The following is a 21,743-nucleotide window of genomic DNA, read 5'->3' as shown; positions in this document are numbered from 1 at the left end:
CTTCACATGGTTTTGCAAAGCTGTACATGTCTTAAAGATATTGATTTGGTTCCAGCATTCTCATATATTCTTGTTTTTTACATTTCTCACAGTGCAAATATGTTTTTGAATGAGTTTCTGAAAATGATGTTTTAAGATGGGACATATGTAATTATAATTTGTAAACCCTAGTTGCAAATATAACAACCAAAAAAATATTTAAAATGTTGATGCATGATTGTGGACTATATGGAAATAGTACAATTCCAGGTCTTCTGGAAATGTTTTTGGTCACTGTGTCATAATTCAGCTTATTTTAAATATATTGTTGCTCAAGGCACACTCATTAACAAGAAAAGGTCAAACGGGCACTGCATGTTGAAAGGTTGCTGACCCCTGCACCAGAAGAACACATGATTGGACGGCCGACTCTGAGAGACATGTTCAAATGACAACCAAACTGTAGCATGTGATACATAGTACTGAATAAGTAACCACTATATAATATATTTATAAGGGCGGTATTCAAAATTGGTAATTGACGCCGCCAGAGGGCCCTCTACGCTCGTTTCTTCCTCTCGCGAGACTTGCAGCTCCTCGTGAGTTAGTGTGCGCTCCCGTTACCGGCTCCTGTGTTAGCAACTTAGCATTAGCACTCGGTTACCTCAGTCCGACTCTGTACCTGTCTTGTCTCTCGTCAAAATGTCTCACGCCATCCCCAGCAACAAGCCGTCCAACCACGAAAACCCGCGGGTCTTCTTTGACGTTGACATCGGCGGAGAGAGAGGTCGGAACATTTAAACACTCGTAACTAAGCTAGCCATTGCCAACCGCTAACTTCCTGGCGAATGTTAGCGGTTTGCATGGCTAGCTTAGCATAGTTTAGCCTAGCATCCTCTGTTTCCCACTGAGAGACTCTTGAAGCTCTTCATTCATTCACAGGACGGGCTAATAAAGTGAGATCCTACGCTAGATGCCAGTTATAAATAAATAAATATTTATAATGTGTGTGTGTGTGTGTGTGTGTGTGTGTGTGTGTATATATATATATATATATATATATATATATATATATATTTAAACAGTGATAGCTGCTGATTGTATGTGTACTGTATATGGGTCAGACGCGAGGTCAAAGGTGAATCAGATTCTCTGTTGTCTGATGGACGGAACCACATGGTGTCCATCTATAGCTTCGGCAGCACATGGGGAGGTCCGGTGGGACAAGTCCTCATGATGACGACCACCAAGTCCTCATGATGAAGTCCACAAAGTTCTCATGGTGAGGGCCACCAGTTTCTCACCATGAGGATCACCAGTTCAAGGTTCTGTCAATCCGACCTCAGTCCCGTCTGTTACCTGAGGTTCTGCTGCTTAATGCTAATAACTATCTACAAGTATATAATAACTCATTTCTGATGAGGATCTGCCGTCAGTCTGTCAAAGACTTAAATCCATTTAACAGAAGTATGGCCGGATGATAATCTCGTGATGCATTACAATTTATTTCTAAAGCGTATATATACGGATATGACGTGTATTAGTACTGACTGGGACAGTTTCACTCCCTTAACTGAATCTGTACGGCGCTGTGTGTCTGTACAGCGCTGTGTCTGTACGGCGCTGTGTGTCTGTACGGCGCTGTGTGTCTGTACGGCGCTGTATAAATAGAGCTCAAAGACAAAGGACCACCCGTTCTGTACCGTCTCCTAACAATGAGGTCATCATGTCCTGTCCGATGGGGGCGTGGTCCCGGTACGATGTCCGGCCCCCCGCCAACATGGCCGCCAGAGCTCTCTGATGTTTTTTGTTTGTTTTTTGTTCCAGCGGGCCGACTCGTTCTGGAGCTGTTCACCGACGTCACGCCCAGAACAGCGGAGAACTTCCGCGCTCTCTGCACCGGGGAGAAGGGCGAGGGGAAGGCCACCGGGAAGCCGCTGCACTTCAAGGCCTGCCCCTTCCACCGCAGTGAGTAGCGTTCAACACTGCTCCACTACAAAACCTTAAGCGCCCCTTCCACCGCAGTGAGTAGCGTTCAACACACTACAGCGTTCAGCACTGCTCCACTACCAAACCTTTAGCGCCCCTTCAGTGAGTAGCGTTCAACACATTGTAGTTTCAACGCACTGTTCAAGTGTGTTTGTCTTCAGTACCTCGGTACGGTCAGTATTTAAGATGGTCCGTACCTCGCTACGGTCAGTATTTAGGTTACTGTTCCATGAACCAGCCGGTCTCCACACCTAGGTAACACCACTGCTGTGGTTTCCATGGAAAAGGTAACCAGGAGCCATCCTCTCATGGTTGTCGGGAACATCGACAGGAAACGCTCGATGTCCATTGAACACGGTCGGGTGTAGTAAGCGGTAACCATGGTTACTAACCTCCTGGTCCCCCCCCCCCAGTCATCAAGAGCTTCATGATCCAGGGAGGGGATTTCTCCAACCAGGACGGGACGGGGGGCGAGAGCATATACGGAGAGAAGTTTGAAGATGAGAACTTCCACTACAAGGTAAGGTTGTGTCCTTTGACCTCAGCTGAGGTCTGACCCTAACCCACCGGCTCCCCGTTACACTGCCATGTTCTCGCCTCATATGAAGCAGCTTCTAGTCTGGTGGCTGACGTAGTCCTCTAGTCTTGAATCCAGCGCTAACTCCGCCCCCCTCTCCTAATGAAGCCAGCGCTAACTCCACTCCCTATCCTAGTGAAGCCAGTGCTAACTCCGCCCCCTCTCCTAGTGAAGCCAGCGCTAACTCCGCCCCCTCTCCTGCAGCACGACCGGGTGGGTCTCCTCAGCATGGCCAACGCGGGGCCCAACACCAACGGCTCCCAGTTCTTCATCACCACGGTGGCCACGCCCCACCTGGATGGGAAGCACGTGGTGTTCGGCCAGGTGCTGCGCGGCCTGGGCCTCGTCAAGACCCTGGAGGCCACGGAGACCAGGGAAGACACGCCCGTCAAGGTACCGCCACCTCTGACCCCCACTGACCTGTCAGGGTATGACCTTTAACCCCCACCGACCTCTCAGGGTACAACCTTTAACCCCCACTGACCTCTCAGGGTACAACCTTTAACCCCCACTGACCTGTCGGGGTACGACCTTTAACCCCCACCTCTGACCCCCACTGACCGGTCAGGGTATGACCTTTAACCCCCACTGACCTGTCAGGGTACGACCTTTAACCCCCACTGACATGTCGGGGTACGACCTTTAACCCCCGCTGACCTGTCGGGCTACGACCTTTAACCCCTACTGACCTGCCAGGGTAAGGCCTTTATCCCCTATTGACCTCTCGGAGTACGACCTCTGACTTGTGACCTCTGACCTGTGACCTCCGACCTGTCTTCCAGCCGTGCGTCATCGCAGACTGCGGTGAGCACCGGGACGGGGACGACTGGGGCGTGTCTCAGAGCGACGGCTCCGGCGACGCCCACCCAGAGTTCCCAGAGGACTCCGAGGTGGACTTCAAAGACGTACGTATGGAGGGGGGGGGAGCTTCATACCTATGGAGGGGGGGGGTCATACCTATGGGGGGGGGGGGGTCCTTGGTATGGGGGGGGTGTCTTCTAGGGATGGGAATCTCTTGGCACCTCACAATTCGATTACATTCCGATTATGAGGTCAACGATTCGATTCTGAAGCGATTATCGATGCATCTCGATGCAAAATCTTTTGTACATTTCCATGTGTGATTTTCAAAAATATATACAGGTGCTGGTCAAATTATTAGAATATCATGAAAAAGTTGATTTATTTCAGTAATTATATTCAGAACGTGAAACTTACATATTATATCAATTCATTACACACAGAGTGATATATTTGAAATGTTTATTTCTTTTAATTTGGATGATTAGTACTGACAATTACTGAAAATCCCAAATTCAGTATCTCAGAAAATTAGAATATTAGTTACGACTAGTACAAAAAATGATTTTTTAGAAATGTGGGCCAACTGAAAAGTATGAACATGGAAAGTTTCAGCATGTATGGCAATCAATACTTAGTTGCAGCTCCTTTTGCCTGAATTGCTGCAGCAATACGGCGTGGCATGGAGTCGACCAGTCTGTTGCACTACTCAGGTGTTATGAGAGCCCAGGTTGCTTTAATAGTGGCCTTCAGCTCTTCAGCATTGTTGGGTCTGGCATCTCGCATCTTCCGCTTCACAATACCCTATAGGTTTTCTATGGGGTTAAGGTCAGGTGAGTTTGCAGGCCAATCAAGAAGAGGGATACCATGGTCCTTAAACCAGGTACTGGTAGATTTGGCACTGTGTGCAGGTGCCAAGTCATGTTGGAAAATGAAATCGTCACCTCCATAAAGTTGGTCCGCGGCAGGCAGCATAAAGTGTTCTAAAACTTCCTGGTAGACTGCTGCATTGACCCTGGACCTCAGGAAACACAGTGGACCAACAGCAGCAGATGACATGGCACCCCAGACCATTACTGACTGTGGAAATTTTACACTGGACTTCAGGCAACGTGGATTCTGTGCCTCTCCTGTCTTCCTCCAGACTCTGGGACCTTGATTTCCAAAGGAGATACAAAATTTACTTTCATCTGAAAACATAACTTTGGACCACTCAGCAGCAGTCCAGTCCTTTTTGTCTTGAGCCCAGGCGAGACGCTTTTGACGTTGTCTCTTATTCAAGAGTGGCTTTACACGAGGAATGCGACAGCTGAAGCCCATATCTTGCATACGTCGGTGTGTGGTGCTTCTTGAAGCACTGACTCCAGCTACAGTCCACTCTTTGTGGATCTCCCCCACATTTTTGAATCGGTTTTGTTTGACAATCCTCTCCAGGGCGCGTTTATCCCTCTTGCTTGTACACTCTTTTCTACCACATCTTTTTCTTCCCTTCGCCTCTCTATTAATGTGCTTGGACACAGAGCTCTGGGAACATCCAACCTCTTTGGCAATGACCTTTTGTGTCTTGCCCTCCTTCTTTAAAGTATCAATGGTCATCTTTTGGACAGTTGTCAAGTCAGCAGTCTTCCCCATGATTGTGTGTCATACAGAATCAAAACGAGAGACCATTTAAAGGCTTTTCCAGGTGTTTTGAGTTAGTTAGCTAATTAGAGTGTGGCACCAGGTGTCTTCAATATCTGACCTTTTCACCATATTCTAATTTTCTGAGATGTTGAATTTAGGGTTTTCATTGGTTGTCAGCTATAATCATCTTCTTTTTGGCAAAAAACACTTATAATGTATCAGTCTGTTTGGAATGAATGTATACATTCTACAGGTTTGACTTTCTAAATGGAATTAATGAAATAAATCAACTTTTTCATGATATTCTAATAATTTGACCAGCACCTGTATATACATCTGGGTTTGCTACTCAGAGTTTGCTAATCACTTCCTACTTTTGTGATGATCATTAAAGAAATCAACAGATGAATTAACTTATCTAATATTTCATAGGAGAGAAGGCTTTTGTCACAAATATGACTTTCTATGAACAATGCAATAATCAATGCAGCTTGCATTATAACACAATATGGAAGCATGCAAAAAATAAGTTTCAGATATATTTTCTTTCTAATCTTTCTTTTCTATGTCATTAAAGGAAAAGCTGCTCTTGAATTAGACAGATCTTGTGTCTGGCTGTGAGTTTGCACGCATGCTATACGTAGGCTGAATCGCAATCGTGTCAAGACCAATCGGATTGGCCAATACACACAGAACATAAATTCAATAATTTTAAAATTACAAAAATTATCCCTCTCTGGCGAACAGAATGTTGCAGCAGGCAAAAAAAATAAAATTATTAATTTATCTGCATCGAGACAGAATAGTTCTAGCGAGAATCGCGATGCATCGAAGAATCGATTATTTTTCCCACCCCTAGTGTCTTCATAGGTATGGGGGTCTTCATACCAATGGTATGGGGGAGAGCCGGTCTTCATAAGTATGGTGGGGGGTCTTCATACCTATGGGGGTGGGTCTCCATAGGTATGGGGGGGGGGGCGTCTTCGTAGGTCTTAGGTTAAGGAACAGAAGATGTTGGATCCTCATCCAGATTTAGACTCTGCTGAGGTTTCAGCCATCTTCAAAGTGGACTAAATCCTGTTCCTCCTCCCTGGATCCCACAACAAAGTCCAGGTTGCTAGGGGGCGGTGTTGCTAGGGGCCGGTGTTGCTAGGGGCCGGTGTTGCTAGGGGCTGGTGTACTGATGCTGCCATGTGGTGTGGTTCCAGGTGGACAAGGTGCTCGCCGTGGCCGAAGACATCAAAAACATCGGAAACACCTTCTTCAAGAAGCAGGACTGGGCCTCGGCCACCAGGAAGTACTCCAAGGCCCTGAGGTGAGACTCCTCCTCCTCTGGTCGACAGCTGATCACTGATTAGTTGTTGATGCGTTCTAAACCCTGTAAGGCTCTAGCGGGGGGTGGGGGGGGGGGACAACACTTTAAATGGTCCACAACATTACTGGTGAAGAACACCTCCAGCCATGAAGACATGAAGCCTCAGTTGAATAAGCCGGTGTGCCCTGATGGAGCGGGCGGAGCCAGAGGTCAGGACCTGACTGGGGGGGGGGGCTGTGGTCCTCAGATACCTGGAGATGAGCGGGGAGGTGGTGGAGGAGGACGAGGAGCTGCAGAGGAAGCTGGAGCCCACCGCGCTGAGCTGCACCCTCAACAAGGCCGCCTGCCAGCTGAAGCTCTGCCTCTGGCAGGAGGCGCTGGACAGCTGCAACCAGGTGGGCCTGGGGGGGCCATGGGGGTCTGGAGGGGGCGGGGGGGACCAGGGGAGCTACAGACCACCATGTGGGCCTTGGGAGACCAGGGCGACCAGGGAAGACCAGGAGGGGCTGGGGGGGGGACCGGAGGGACTGGGGGGGGGCAGGGGAGACCAGGGGGAGCTACAGACCACCAGGTAGGCCTAGGGAGACCAGGGAAGACCAGGAGGGGCTGGGGGGGGACTGGAGGGACTGGGGGGGGACTAGGGGGGCCAGGGGAGACTAGAGACCACCAGGTATGCCTAGGAAGACAAGGGAAGACCAGGGGGGGCTGGGGGGGCGACTGGAGGGACCAGGGGGGGCTAGGGGGACCCCCAGGTGAGACCAGGTGTAGTTGATGGATGTGTTGTAAGTCCGTCCTTGTTCTGAGCCGCAGGTGCTGGAGCTGAACGAGTCCAACACCAAAGCTCTGTTCCGCCGGGCCCAGGCCTGGCAGGGCCTCAAGGACCTGGACAAGGCCATGGTGAGAACCTCACACACACCTACACACCTACAACAGCATGGTAGACAGGTCTGTACTGCAGGTAGGGACAGGTCTGTTCTGCAGACTGACTGAGTGTTTCTCCTCCACAGGCGGATCTGAAGAAAGCTCAGGAGATATCTCCTCAAGACAAAGGTAAGGCCCAGAGCCCCCTTAACCTCCCCTTTAATACCTGAACCTCCTGCAGTGCATCCCTGGGACTAGCCCCCAGAGAGCTGCTAGTGTTTCTTAGCCTCATGAAGCCCTATGAGGCCGTTACCAGACCGCTCGCTAGAGATCCCCTTCTGCTGAGTCCTGAGAGGTAGGCAAGGCAATGCTTGGCAACTTTATTTATATGGCACTTTTCATACACAAGGCAGACTCAAAGTGCTTCACATATAAACATTGTCATACAATAAAATAAAACATGAAAGAAAACATATGCAAAGAAATGGGTAAAATAGAAAGTTAAAAAGGCATTTTAGTATTAAAATAGAAAATAAAGGCAAACTGAAGAATTTTATGTTTGCTTTAGCTTTCTGCTAAATCTTAAATACATTGCACTTTCTAAAAAGCTTTTTTAAAAAGTGCAATGTATTTAAGATTTAGCAGAAAGCTAAAGCAAACATAAAATTCTTCAGTCTTGTTTGAAAGGTGCTCAGGTAGATCTAATCCAAATAGTAAGACCTGGTTTGATGAGCTCCTGAAGAAGTGTGGGATCATCGCCGTTTAGAGGTAGACCAGGCAGAAATCCTGTTTGTACCAGTTAAAGCGGTCTTCAGGTCAGTTTTTTCTTTTTTCATTCCTTGGAATTTGAATCGGTCTGTAGATCAGGCACATAAGCGCTTCGGTTCTGCAGAACTTCAGAAGTTAGTTATTTGAAAGAACAGCCTGATGGACATTTTGGGTCCAATAGGCGGACATGTTCAACATGTCAGATAAGACATGTCACCAAGTTTAGAGTTTAAATCCATCACAGGGCTGCTTTAACTTGGACCGGGAGCTGTAGCGCCCCCTATGGGAACTCCAGCACCAAACCTTTTGGAGAGCTGCAAATAGGTCACTGTGAAACCTTGATGCATTCAGAGTTACTGACCCTAAAATACCCAGAGGTACCCACTGGGAATACCACATAATACCCAGAGGTACCCCCTGGGAATACCACATAATATCCAGAGGTACCAACTGGGAATACCTCATAATACCCAGGGGGACCCACTGGGAATACCTCATAACACCCAGAGGTACCCACTGGGAATACCTCATAACACCCAGGTAGGGTATGTGGGGACACTTGTGGATCTAGACATCAGGTTCTCAGTGTTAAGGGTTAGCAATGTTAAGGGTTATTAAGTTACGGTGTATTAAGCCTTAAGTTCTCTGGGTATGATCATTGTTGGAAACAAGTACTGAACAAAACCAAAACAACATTTGAGATATTTTAATGCAGAAATGGTTTCATATCACATGTTAACCTTCAGATCTTTACATGGACTCCAAGAGGAAGTCTAAACTAGAGTGGATCTGGTACCGATACCAGTTTCGGATATGCCTCTTAATCCGCCTAAAATGGCATATCGGGTATCGGCGAGTACGCAAGTCTAGGTGCCGATCCGATACCATAACATGACTCCTTATTATAATTATTGATTATAAATTAACTAGTACTGAAAAAAATAAAAGGTAGACAGTAAGTGGAACCAACCATGCATTACTGTCACCGTAAGAGAACCCTTCACCGTAAGAGAACCACACTCAGAATAGGCGCTGGTGGAAGGTACAATGCTGAATCGGTTTATACTCGGAAAACTTCCGGTGAAAAAGTGGAGCGCCGTAATTGGCCGACGCAGGGATTGAGCAACCAATGAAACGCCTCCTTTGTGTTTTGCAGCGATTGCGGGCGAGATGAAGAGAGTCCAGATCAGCGTGAAGGAAGAGAAGGAGAAGGAGAAGAAGATCTATGCCAAGATGTTTGCATGAACCTCACCCCTTCAACTGCGTGGAGGTGTCTGAACTTCACCCCTTCATGTGTGGAGAGGTGAAGTTCACCCCTTCACCTGCGTGGAGGTGTCTGAACTTCACCCCTTCACCTGCGTGGAGGTGTCTGAACTTCACCCCTTCACCTGCGTGGAGTTGTCGAAACTTCAACCCTTCATCTTTGTGGAGAGGTGAAGTTAACCTCTTCACCTGTGGAGGAGTCTGACCTGGTGTGTACCTGCGGTGCTTAATTTATTCCTGTGGTGTTCAGCCCTCCCCTACTGTATTGTTTTCTACATGAGTTCACTGACGTGTTCTCCGCGCCAAAGGGACTCGTGAAATAAACCATCAGCATCAGCCTCATTCCGCTTTAATGTTCTTAACAACGCAATATATTACAGTCCTGCTGAGGCTCCAATCCACCTCCTCAGGGGTCTTGTGTAGGCACGGTTAGCATCGACCAATAAAAAAGGTTCACATCCCGTTGTAGGCGGGGCCTCCGCTGCCCTCCGGCACCACCCAGTTGATGTTCTGGCTGGGGTCTTTGATGTCGCACGTCTTGCAGTGGACGCAGTTCTGGGCGTTGATCTGCAGCCGCATCCCGGCGCCGTCGTCAGTGGGGACGTACTCGTACACGCCTGGGAGAGGGGGTCAAAGGGCACGGGTTAAAGGTCACAGGGACGTACTCGTACACGCCAGAGGTGAGGGGGTCAAAGGTCAGTCGTACACGCCTTGGGAGTAGGTCAAAGGTCATCGGGAGGTAATCGCATACGCCGGAGGTGAGGGGGTCAAAGGTCAGAGTCGTACACGCCTTGGGAGAAGGTCAAAGGTCATCGGGACGTAATCGTATACGCCTGGGAGAGGGTCAAAGGTCACGGGTGGTCTACATCCTGGCCTACATGGCGGTCTCCCTGCTGGTCTAAACCCTAGTCTACCTGCGGGGCAGAAGCGCTGCTCGGGCCCGTCGTAGATGGCCAGGTTGCGCTCCACCGGCACGCTATCGTCCCTCAGCGTGAGGTGGGCGGGCTGGTCGCCCTCGTGGTTGGTCCCGCTCAGGGCCACCGACGACAGCAGGTCGAAGCTCAGCTTGCCGTCGGGCCGGGGGTACTCGATGGGGGTGCACTCCTTGGCCGGCTTCAGCTGGTCGGAGTCCAGACCTGCCGGGGGGGAGGAGGGAAGGGGAGGCTGTTGCTATAGTAACACGTCTGGCTCAGCCCTGGGCTCCGTGTTGAAATCCCTCCAACATTTTGAGCCGTCAGTGTGGGTGCTGCCCCCCGGTGGTGGGGAGGTCGACCTACCGCAGTGCTTCAGGGTCCAGGGTTCCTTGCCCCTCAGGATCCAATAGAAGATGCCGGTGTAGACCATGCCCCCGTACAGACCCAGGTAGTTGTGGAAGGAGGGTCGGATGTTCCTCACCGCGTGGAGCTCCTTCCACACCCACGACGCCTTCAGGCTCTCAGCGTACTCCGGGACGTGGAGACCTGGGGGGGACCAGTGAGACCAGTAAGACCAGGGGCACAGGGGGGACCAGGTATGACATTGTGTTTCTTTAGTGGTGGAGAGTTCATCATCAATGAAGAAACGACCCAAAAGTGTTCATAAGATTCATCAAATCAACAACCTGCCTCAGTGCTGCAATAAAGTGCATTTACTAAGTAACTCAACATATCGAGGAGCTCATTCTCTGTTGAACACAGTTGAAGATAGTTGAAGATAGTTGTCTTGTAGACGAGTTCTACAGTGAAGGGAGTGGAGGAGTAACCAGGAGAAGAAACGGCATGGGAGAGTCACTCCTCTCCTCAGAAATGTTCTTTGAAGCTCTGCGGCCACGAGCAGCGAGATGTGGATCAAAGGAACGGGATCCTTAGTACACCCAAGATGGGGGGGGAAGGAGGTACCTGAGGAGGGGGAGGAGTTACCTGCGGAGGGGGCGGAGTCCTCCTCCAGCACGGCCAGCCGAGGAAACACGGCCTCGGCAGCCAGCATGCCGCTCTTCATGGCCGTGTGCGTCCCTTTGATCTTGGGGACGTTCATGAAGCCAGGGCTGCAGCCAATCAGGATGCCTCCTGGGAAGGTCAGCTCTGGGATGGACTGTAGGGGTCAGAGGTCACAGGGTCACCCCGGGCAGACGACCTCTCTCACCCCAGATGCTAACCCTCACCTGTCCTAGATGGACAGCTGGGTATGGATCAGTGGTTCTACTGACTGGTTAGACCACAGTGGGGGTTTTACTGACTGGTTAGACCACAGTGGGGGTTCTACTGACTGGTTAGACCTCAGTGGGGGTTCTACTGACTCATTGGACCTCAGTGGGGGTTCTATTGACTGGTTAGACCTCACTGGGGGTTCTGACTGAATAGACCCACCTGGACCCCGCCCTCGTTGAGGGCACGCGCCCCGTAGCCGATGCGCTCGCCCCCCTCCAGGGTGGGGGCAACGAACGGGTGGTGCTTCCACCGCTGGAACTCTCTGAAGGGACTCAGGTAGGGGTTGGAGTAGTCAAGACCCACCTGGGGAACACAGACCAACACATCAACACCGAAGAACCAACACATCAACACCGAAGAACCAACACATCAACACCGAAGAACCAACACATCAACACCGAAGAACCAACACATCAACACCGAAAAACCAACACATCAACACCGGAGAACCAACGCATCAACACCGAAGAACCAACGCATCAACACTGGAGAACCAACACATCAACACCGAAGAACCAACACATCAACACTGAAGAACCAAGAAAGACACCAGAGGGGTGTTCCACGAACGGAGGTTTAACAAACACTGAGTTAACGCTGAACTCTAGGTTGATTGACCCTGTGCCGACCAACCCAGAGTTTTCGGTTCCACAGCAGCGGTTATGCATTAGTTCAATCAACTCGGGGTTGGTTAACACAGGGTTGTGCGCGTCCACGCCAAACTTAAAAAGACGTGATGTATGGATCATGGAAACCCTGATCGATATGGCGAAACGGGCCGCTTATTTCAATGAAATGGAACTCCAGGTTCTCCTGGAGAGCTATGACGAGGAGAAGGACATTATCACAAGAAAAGGGAACGCTAAAACCTCTGGAACCCGGAGAACCAAAGCCTGGCAGCGGATCGCTGACCGCGTAAATGCGTTAGTTACACGTCAAAAGCATGATCCTTAATATTTGAGCCATGAATATATAAATATCCCAGTTAAGCATTCTTAAAGATGCTACCACATAACCCCTTTCTTCTAAAACAATATGTAGGCTACTCCGATTGCTTCCAAGCGGTCAGAGGATCAAGTATAAAAATGAAGTATAAAAAACATACAAACTGGTAAGCTTTTCCCACTGTATCGTATTGGTATAAATTTAAATAAGCCATTTTTTTAAGCCAATCGTGAAAAGGCCGACAGTCGGCAGACTGGATCTGTTAAGGAGCTGTTAATAAACATAAATTCAGGGCGCCCTGGCATGGAGGGGGTACCTGGAGGTACCACCTCAGAGAGTCATGGGCCATACCCCACACTGGTTGAATGTAGGTTTTTGTGTTTTCTTGTATTTTAGATTTTTTTTGCCTTCGAAGTAACACATGCAAACCGTGTGCTTGCCACAGCGCATACTATTCCAAATGTTTCTTTTTTGGGTAACTGGGTAGAAAACCTAAAAGTGACAATTCATCAACTTCACAGATCAAGATGGATCAGTGCTTGTAATGAAGCCGCCGGCTACGATCGAACATTCTCCAGTGGATGCAAGTCCGTTAGGACAATTTTATACTTTAAGTTGTAAATGCCTCTCGGCATAGTACTCAGACAATATTGCTCTTTGTATGATAGGAGGCCGATACAAATCTTGGATGGGTCATCTGAAACGACTGTGATGTGCTCAGCATCTCCAGCATTATAGCCTAGATAAAACTACCATTTGAAAAAAACGGAGGGCTACGCAAATAGTCTGGAGTGAACTGAGGCCAGGTCCTCGATCGGTAGTGTTGGCTATGTAAGGCTATTTTAATATATTAAAGATTTGCGCGAGAATCTATCTCTCCACTCCAGCAAAAAGTCATCCAATATGCCAAGATGTCGAGCCGTGGTCTTATCAATCGTTCCCGGTGGGTTGCACGTATAATTTGCGCTCTGATATCAGCAGTTCTCTCATCAAAAGGGCATGCCATTGTGAACATATGAAATCTGCGGTGAACGCCGGTTGAAATACCCAAAACCGGGTTATGTTTCAAACTTAACCTGCGCAAAACCTGGTCCGACCAGGTTTGTTTCAGAGCATATGTTGCTATAGCAACTAACATACCGTGATCCTTTTGGAACGGAAAACCTAGGGTTACAGCAAACCCTGGGTTAACTTACCCGGTTATGTGATAAAACCGGCTTTGTGGAACACCCCACTGGGAACCAACACTAGAACTGTGGTTTGGGGCGGATCTCTTATTTATTTACAGATCTTAAGATCTGTAAACCTTAAGATCCCCCCAGACTCACCACAAAGCCAAGGGCCACCAGCGGCTCGCCCTCGTTGAGGTGGTAAAGAAAGGAGCCCCCGTAGGTGTTTCTGTTGAGCGGCCAGCCCACCGAGTGCTCCACCCGGCCCGGACGCCACTTCTCCGGACGCACCACCCACACCTGGAGAACCAGGCAGCACACAGGAAGCAGTCAGCACACAGGAAACAGTCACACTGGAAGCAGTCAGCACACACAGGAAACGGTCACACAGGTAGAGCAGAGCAGCACTTACATGAACAGTGTTAGTATGACGACATGAAGGGTGAGGGTGGAGGGGTGAGGGTGGAGGGGTGAAGATGAAGGGGTGAGGTTGGAGGGGTGAAGATGATGGGGGGGGGGGAGATGAAGGGGTGAGTGGGTGAGGATGAAGGGGTGGAGTGGTGAGGGGAACATGAAGGGAAGATGAAGGTTTGAAGATGAAGGGGCGAGTGCTGTACCTCCTTGAGTCCGATGGCGTAGGTCTGAGGCTCACAGTTCTGCCTCAGGTTGAAGTGCCGGTAGAGCTGCTTGGCCAGATGGCCGTGGCAGCCCTCCCCGAACAGAGTGACCTGGGCGTGCAGCTCCATGCCCCGCTCAAAGGTGTCCTGGGGAGAGGCAGACTTTAACTACCACCCCACCATCTGCCCTTGGGCCAGGCAGAGATTGAACACCCCCACTCTGGTCGTGTAGGTCTGTCTGATTACGACATCCCTTGAAGAGGACCCTCCTCTTAAAAAGCCAGAGGGCAGCAGACAGGAACAAGACCTCCACAACAAACAGGTGCACTGATATATGATGAAATTAGAGGGGTGGAGGAGGGGGGGTCAGGGGGAGAGGAGGGAAGGGGGACAGAAGACATACCTTAGGAGAGCCGTCTTTAGCGATTCCCACGTCGTTGGTGGCGATGCCTTTAACGCTCCCGTCTTCATGGAAAAGAACCTGGGGAGCAGAGAGCAGGGTCACCAGGGGGACCCAGCACACCTCCACCCAACGCACCTCCACCCACCACACCTCCACCCACCCACCAACCAACCAATCAATCCTTTATTCAACCAGGTAGAAATAAAATCTCGACTATGTATGAAAATTAAATCACTACAGCTCAAATAAAAATAAATAAACCGCGACAGACAAAATGAATACACCTGGCTGTTATCAAAAATAGAAATTTACAAGCAGTTGCATTTTCCGAGAGAACTAGCTTCCCTGTCCTTCAGCATTACTTTGAATTCCCCTAAGGTAACCAGCTCTGACAGCTTCAGGGGCTTTTGTACAGTGCTCCAGGCAGAAGGCGCAGCATAGTTAAAGTCATTTTTCCCTTACTCAGTTCTAGCCCCGAGTACCAACATCTGTAGAGCGCAAACCATAATTAACTTTGTTTGAAGACATTAATAAGACACATTAACAGGTCTCCTATTTATGACACATAAATAGGAGGGGACCAGTCCAATGAGACACTTATAAAAACGACCAGTGTGAGAGTCTGCGTACAGAGAGTGATGGATATTCTGCAGAGGCATATACAGGTAGGGTACAATGATGGACACGATTTCCACAGCCAGTTAAAAATCGCAGAGCATAGTGCTAGACAGCATCCAATTTTTGGAGGTATTGGTCAGGTGCGTTCATAAATAGCAGGTCACCGTAATCCAACAATGGTAAAAAGGTTGCAGTGAACAAATGTTTCCTGGCCTGCATTGTGAAGCATGATTTATTTCTAAAAAAGAAACCTAATTAAATTTTCAATTTGGAAGTTTTTCAATATGAAGTTTGAAGACAAATTTTCTTCAATAATAAAACCCAGGTATTTGTTCAAATTGACCCTTTCAATTTTGACCTTGTGGGTTGTTAAAAGCTTTGGCAGATCTTTTGGAAGCCCTTTACCATTTGAAAAAAATGTTGTGACTGTAAAACATCCAAAGCAGACAACAGGAAATGAAAAGTTTCTACAACTGAAGGGGATGATCAATAAATAACAGTATCATCTGCATAGAAATGACAGGCAGCATTGGATATTTTGTCACAAAGATTGTTTACATATATTGAGAACAACAATGGCCCTAGTATGGAACCCTGGGGCACGCCCTTTGACATCCCACCTCAACAACCATCCCTCTTCTCCACCCACCACATCACCCCTCTCCTCCACTCAACCATCACACCTCCACCCACCACCACACCCCCTCTCTCCTTCACACAAACAACAAAATCTAGTGCTGGGGTGTGATACACGGGTGTAGCGGTCACCTCTGCGGCGGCGTAGCCCGGGTACAGCTCCACCCCCAGCTCCTCCGCCTGCTCCCCCAGCCAGCGCACCAGGTTTCCCAGACGCACAATGTAGTTCCCGTGGTTGTTCATGGGCAGACCTGGGGGGTCAGACAACATCAGGGGGGGGTCGGACCACATCAAGGGGGGGGGTGAGACCACATCACAAAGGACCAGGGCAATCAGCATTTATACACTACACATCTATAGATATGTTATATATAAATATCTCTATATAAAGATTTCTAAAGATATGTTGTTATCTATAGATATCTCTATATAAAAATATCAAGATATGTTTTCTATAGATTTCTCTACATAAAGATATCTATAGATAGATATGTTATATAGTGACATCTATGTTTTCTCCATGCATTCAACAGATGCTGCAAAACTTTGACATGTTTTTTATTCCATCTAATAAATACATATATCGACCGATAAATAAAGTCATAGAACGTGAATCCTTTTAGAGGGGCTGTAGAGGGAGATGGAAGGCCCTACCTGGCAACATGGGGACCGGAATCCTGTGCTTCTCCGTCAGGATGCTGAAAATATCCTCAGTTACTGGAGTGTGGAGGGGGGCCTGAGAGAGAGAGAGAGAGAGAGAGAGAGAGAGAGAGAGAGAGAGAGAGAGAGAGAGAGAGAGAGAGAGAGAGAGAGAGAGAGAGAGAGAGAGAGAGAGAGAGAGAGAGAGAGAGAGAGAGAGAGAGAGAGAGAGAGAGAGAGAGAGAGAGAGAGAGAGAGAGAGAGAGAGAGAGAGAGAGAGAGAGAGAGAGAGAGATTAATGAGAGGGTGAAGGAGATATTAATAGAGAAATTAAAGAGAGGGTCAGGGAGACATATGCAGAGAGACATAAGGGGGGAGGGGACTCACCCCTCTCTCCTTCCAGTCGGGCAGCAGCTCGTTGAGGGCGCTGGGCTCCAGACAGGCCCCTGAGAGGGTGTGGGCTCCGATCTGAGACGCCTTCTCCACCACGCACACCCGCACCTCCCGCTCCTCCGCCAGCGCCAGCTGCTTCAGCCGGATGGCGGCGGAAAGGCCGGCGGGCCCCGCCCCCACCACCACCACGTCCGCCTGGTCCGCGAAGCGCTCCATCTCCGTCCCTGCAGCAAGCACCGCGCCCACTTCCTGTTAGAGTCACGGGCTGCGTTTCACATCGCCTGCATGCACGAGACTTGAGAACATCCGCCGGAACTAGTCAGAAACACGTCAAGTTCCCGCCATGTCAAGTCGGACACAGGCGCACTCCTCGTTGTTTGAACAGGCATAGTTTCGGAGAGGGCACGCCTCTATGGAAGGAGTTATGTCATTTGCCATGTTGAGGGGTGTTTCTTATGTCCGCATTATTTGAGACCCTATGCACAGAAAAGCAGACGGAGGGAGTTACTCTACAGCTCCCGCGAGTTTTTAAAGCCATGTGACATTTATCACCAGCATTTCTGACGTTTTTAACATAACGCATCCATCCAGGATGCGTTATGTTATGCGAGGCAACGCAACGCATACTTGATCTGAAGCGCGCCCACTCTTTAGGAAAACTGAAGGTTTCATCCATGCCTTGCTTGAAGGCAAAAACCTTCGAGAGGGTTGGAACCACGGACTGAGAGTAGTCCTAACCGTAGCCATGGGAACCGTTGGCATATATATATATTTTAGAGCTGTCAAGCGATTAAAATATTTAATCGTGATTAATCGCATTAATGTCATAGTTAACTCTAATTAATCGCGATTAATCGCAAATTATTTTTCTATGCTAAATATCCCTTGATTCTTTGTCCCATAATTCTTCTCATTTTAATTCTCTTATCAACATGGTGAAGTGCATCGGCTTGCCTTGTGCAAATGATTTTTTATTGATAACAACATTGGCATATACACTGATCAAAACAGGACGATACAAAAAAAGAGCCTATAGTGCAATTAAACGACTGCTTTGAACAAATGTCATTTGAACATAGCAGTCAGGCTACTGCTTCTTTGTTTTGAGCCAAAGAAAAAAAAAAGTTTTTTTTTTTTTATAAAATAATTGCGCTAATCGCGCGATAAAAAAATTAACGCCGTTAAATTTGGTTTGCGTTAACGCCGTTAATAACGCGTTTAACAGACAGCTCTAATATATTTCTATATCTATGTCTACACTTACATTCAGGGGATTTAGCAGACATTTTTATCCATAATAACGACTTACGATAAGTACATTTGTCAGAAGAGAAACAACAATATATCGCTGTCAGCACAGTAAGGATGTTCATAGAACCAAGTGCCAAGCACTAACAATCACTATTCTATCCCATTCCAATACAACAATACAACAGAGATAGCTAGGATAAGATGCTACACATTTTAGAACTATAACTAAGTGCGAGGTACAGTAAGGGCCTACATTAAGTGCCAGGAAGAGCATGCACGTGGCTATGCAGAGTCTAGGTGAACTCTGATCAAGTGTATATACCATATCTATCTTTATACAACAGTTAGTTCCGACCAAGTTTGATTGGACAAGAGGCATTCCATGAGTGCTGATATAGAGTATAACAGCACCGGGTCTTTTAACTATACATGAAATCACTCCGCTTTACAGGTGTTTTAAAAACCGTCAATAATATTCATGATATTTATGTAGCTTAGATTGCAACAAACTTTGCAACTCAACGATGAACATGTTTTCATACGTAACATTTGAGGTGAATTACGAATGGTCGTCAGAGGAAGACGAAGGGAAGGAAAGAAGGCTGGATACTTCAGCGCAAACCTCCAGGTGCGGATCTATTTGTGTTAACGGAGCCAAATAAGTCATTACATAAACAAACAAATCAGAATCTGTTGTTGCTTATTACTGTTAACTAATAAATGGTGCTTGTAGAACTGTTGTATAAAATCCATATTAAGTTAGGTTAAGTTAAGTCCTTTATTCATCCCTTTTTAGGGGGAAATTCTTTCTCTGCTTTTGCCCATCCGGGTAGCCGGTGAACACATACACACACAGAGGTCCACACACATGGGGGCACACCGGCACTACCGGAGCAGTGGGCTGCCGCGGTGCAGCGCCCGGGGAGCAGGTGGGGGTTTCAGATGCCTTGCTCAAGGGCACCTCATCCGTGGATTTTTTCAGGATTCGAACTGGCCACCCTCCAGTTACCAGTCGAACTCCTTCACCAGTATGCCACGGATGCCCCCATATCACACTCAAGGTCGTGCTGTTGTACTTATATGCTGATATTCAGTATCACTGCACAACCTCGAGTGTGATATTGCTTATATCTATATCTCTCCCTATATATATATATATATATATATATATATATATATATATATATATATATATATATATATCTTTCTATATATAGATCTATATCTCTCCCTCAGGGGGGGTCCTCACCCTCCCAGCGGGGGTCCTGGTCCCGGGGGTGGATGCTGTAGTGGGTGGTGATCTTGGGGGCGTCGCTGCTGGCCCAGCGGCGGGCGGTGGGCCGGACTCCAAGGGCCCCGGGGTCCAGACGGGGGCATCTTCTCAGGGCCCGTACACATCGCCCTGCTGTTGGGGGGGGGACAGAGCGTCAGAACCAGATCCAATCGGACTAGACCCCCTCTCCCCTCATCGTGTTTTAACGGACGGTGATATACACTGTAAACTACATTTACATTTAGGGCTTTTAGTATATAAACTATATAAACATGCGTTATAACTAACGTCGTGGAGGCTACACAGTAGGGCTACATTTCAAGCTCCACCTTGACCAAACAAACTCCACCTCAATAACAAATCAAACTCCCGATAACGTGTGAGGAAGGGAGGAATGGTGACATCATGAAATCACAGCTCTGCAGCGTGGTCTGACAGCTGTTTGGACAGGGGCTTCATCAGATCTGCTTCACGTGTACAGCGACCACACTGACATCACGCTGCAAGGACACCTCCGTGACCCGGTCCTGGTGACCTTTGATCCACAATCTCCTTGACCCGTTCCTGCTGACCTTTCACCCACAACCTCCTTGACCCGGTTCTGCTGACCTTTCACCCACATCCAGATCCTCGCTCCAGGGCTCTTCCCACCCCCGATTACTGATCCCTGATTGGTCTGGTCACCGGGAGGACGGGCGGATGTGATCCCGGTTCAACTCAGAACCTTTAACCCTGAGTGTAGCAACTAGAGCTAGAGCTGTAGAGTTAGCCGAGCTAGCACTCACCATGAAACCAGTATCTGCCGGCGGGAAACATCGTTGACGTCATCTCACTTCTTCATCAGCAGGGGGTCTGCATCAGGAACAGTCAGATTAACTTTAAAGCTAGGCAGAGGTGGACACCATCCTGCTTTACACAACGAACCACCTTACGAAACACGGGTCATAACATACCGCTGCGCCTGCGCACCAACCCAGCGTCGTCGACCAATCAGAGTCCAGTATATCGTTAAAGGGTCCGCGTCCTTTAGTTTAGTTCTATCGTCCTGGTTTTCTACATAACCTTTTATTTCTCCCGCCCAACATTATCCATATCAACATGTAAGTTAGTTATCTTAGACAAGGAATCAGCAACATTTAGATGATTATTAACAGCACAGGCATTGAGTATATATAGATGTAGATATAAAATAAATTTATTTTATCATTGATCATTTATCATTATTTACCCATTTATGGGTAAATAATGATGATAACAACGTGATTAGCGTGTAAGGAATGTGAGAGAAAATAGAGTTATGTTTTAGACTAGAGTTAAGGTTTAATCCCTACTGGTCAGAGGACTGCAGCCGGGCCGAGGATCTGACCCCAAGTCAGCCCCGGGACATGGTCTCTGGTCGTGGACCTGGTCTGACCCCCAATCAGCCCCGGGACGTGGTCTCTAGTCTTGGACCTGGTCTGACCCCCAGTCCAGCCCAGCATGTGGTCTCTAGTCCTGGACCTGGTCTGACCCCCAGTCCAGCCCATGTGGTCTCTGTCCTGAACTGAGGATCTGTTCAGTAGAACCTGGAGGGGTCTGCTTCACTACAACCATAAAGGTAGTGGCTATTCGTATGGCGACCGTAAGAATAGCAATTAGGCTATTCGTACGGAGCGCCGTAAAAATACTGCATCAGTCTATTTTCACGGCAGGTTATGGTTATGGTTAGGGTTAGGGTTAGGGTAAGGGTTAGGGTTAGTGTTATTACTATAATTACGGTCGGCCCGGTTAGGGTTAGGGTTAGCGCCGAGCAGACTGATAGGTCAAGTGCAGTCACGTGACAAGCTCGGTCGCCGTACGAATAGCCGCTGCCAACAATAAAATAACGTCTGGCCTCATGTTAACGTTCATATTCAGTTAGCATGATAAAATATGTATATATTTTTTTACATTGATACATATATTTTATACTATCGTTCTTACTTATATTATCATTTATTTTCACTGTACTATTGTATGAAAATTGTACTGCTGTATTTTATACTGTTCTGTTAAGCACCTTGTGCACGAAAGGCGCTATGTGAATAAAGTTAGTTTTGTATGGTATGGTGTATTGGTAAACTTAATATGCAAGAGAAGAGGATACCTAAATCTGCAGACAGCAGAGGGCAGAGCCCTGACTGGAGCCCAAAGCTCGTTCACAACACAGGGGAACGCAAACACACAACCTTTAATGACATTTTCAAACGTTACCCATTTATTACACAAAGAAATGTTTGGCCTCAAATGTTTTTAAAATAAATGAGTAATTTCATAGACATCCATAGAGACAACACATTCAGACAGTAATACTGGCAGTAAAGACATAACAGGGTTCTAGTTATCACCACTCCTACACACAAACCACTCAGCTCAGTAACAATGTACATAGGGAACATGATATGTACAATCCGAGCAG

At 47.9% G+C, this 21,743-nt stretch overlaps 2 protein-coding genes across 3 annotated transcripts; one reads left to right on the top strand and one right to left on the bottom strand.

Moving 5' to 3' along the window:
• The first annotated feature begins 472 nt into the window (after positions 1–472).
• ppid (peptidylprolyl isomerase D) lies at positions 473–9,518 on the top strand. 2 transcript variants are annotated; one of them, XM_030368279.1, is made up of 10 exons: positions 473–766; positions 1,807–1,947; positions 2,382–2,488; positions 2,750–2,938; positions 3,328–3,450; positions 6,178–6,284; positions 6,532–6,679; positions 7,095–7,181; positions 7,292–7,334; positions 9,070–9,518. In XM_030368279.1, exons 1-10 carry the CDS (start codon positions 682–684, stop codon positions 9,156–9,158), a joined length of 1,119 nt encoding a protein of 372 aa, XP_030224139.1. In that variant the 5' UTR covers positions 473–681; the 3' UTR covers positions 9,159–9,518. The 2 variants fall into 2 exon arrangements, with proteins under 2 accessions (XP_030224139.1, XP_030224140.1); XM_030368280.1 differs by lacking the exons at positions 473–766; positions 1,807–1,947 and adding an exon at positions 1,985–2,003.
• etfdh (electron transfer flavoprotein dehydrogenase) lies at positions 8,605–20,284 on the bottom strand. Its single transcript, XM_030368278.1, has 13 exons — positions 20,092–20,284; positions 19,283–19,438; positions 16,777–17,006; positions 16,405–16,486; positions 15,883–16,001; positions 14,497–14,574; positions 14,094–14,240; positions 13,636–13,776; positions 11,522–11,665; positions 11,075–11,246; positions 10,454–10,636; positions 10,091–10,312; positions 8,605–9,793 (listed from the first exon to the last, which is right to left on the bottom strand). The coding sequence occupies exons 1-13, from the start codon at positions 20,132–20,134 to the stop codon at positions 9,630–9,632; spliced, it is 1,881 nt and encodes a 626-aa protein (XP_030224138.1). The 5' UTR covers positions 20,135–20,284; the 3' UTR covers positions 8,605–9,629.
• Positions 20,285–21,743: the final 1,459 nt, after the last annotated feature.

This window comes from Gadus morhua, chromosome 10 (genome assembly GCF_902167405.1).
Source record: "Gadus morhua chromosome 10, gadMor3.0, whole genome shotgun sequence".
Taxonomy (NCBI): domain Eukaryota; kingdom Metazoa; phylum Chordata; class Actinopteri; order Gadiformes; family Gadidae; genus Gadus; species Gadus morhua.
The sequence above is the reverse complement of the archived record's forward strand: the minus strand, read 5'-3'. Positions and strand labels throughout refer to the sequence as shown.

Coding starts and splice junctions, on each gene's coding strand:
- etfdh (XM_030368278.1), bottom strand. CDS start 20,134: ATGACGTCAACGATGTTTCCCGCCGGCAGATACTGGTTTCATG. Junction 17,007..19,282: donor CCAGGACCCCCGCTGGGAGG/GTGAGGACCCCC, acceptor TGCTTGCTGCAG/GGACGGAGATGGAGCGCTTC. Junction 16,487..16,776: donor CCGACTGGAAGGAGAGAGGG/GTGAGTCCCCTC, acceptor TCTCTCTCTCAG/GCCCCCCTCCACACTCCAGT.
- ppid (XM_030368279.1), top strand. CDS start 682: ATGTCTCACGCCATCCCCAGCAACAAGCCGTCCAACCACGAAAACCCG. Junction 767..1,806: donor TGACATCGGCGGAGAGAGAG/GTCGGAACATTT, acceptor TTTTTGTTCCAG/CGGGCCGACTCGTTCTGGAG. Junction 3,451..6,177: donor CCGAGGTGGACTTCAAAGAC/GTACGTATGGAG, acceptor GTGTGGTTCCAG/GTGGACAAGGTGCTCGCCGT.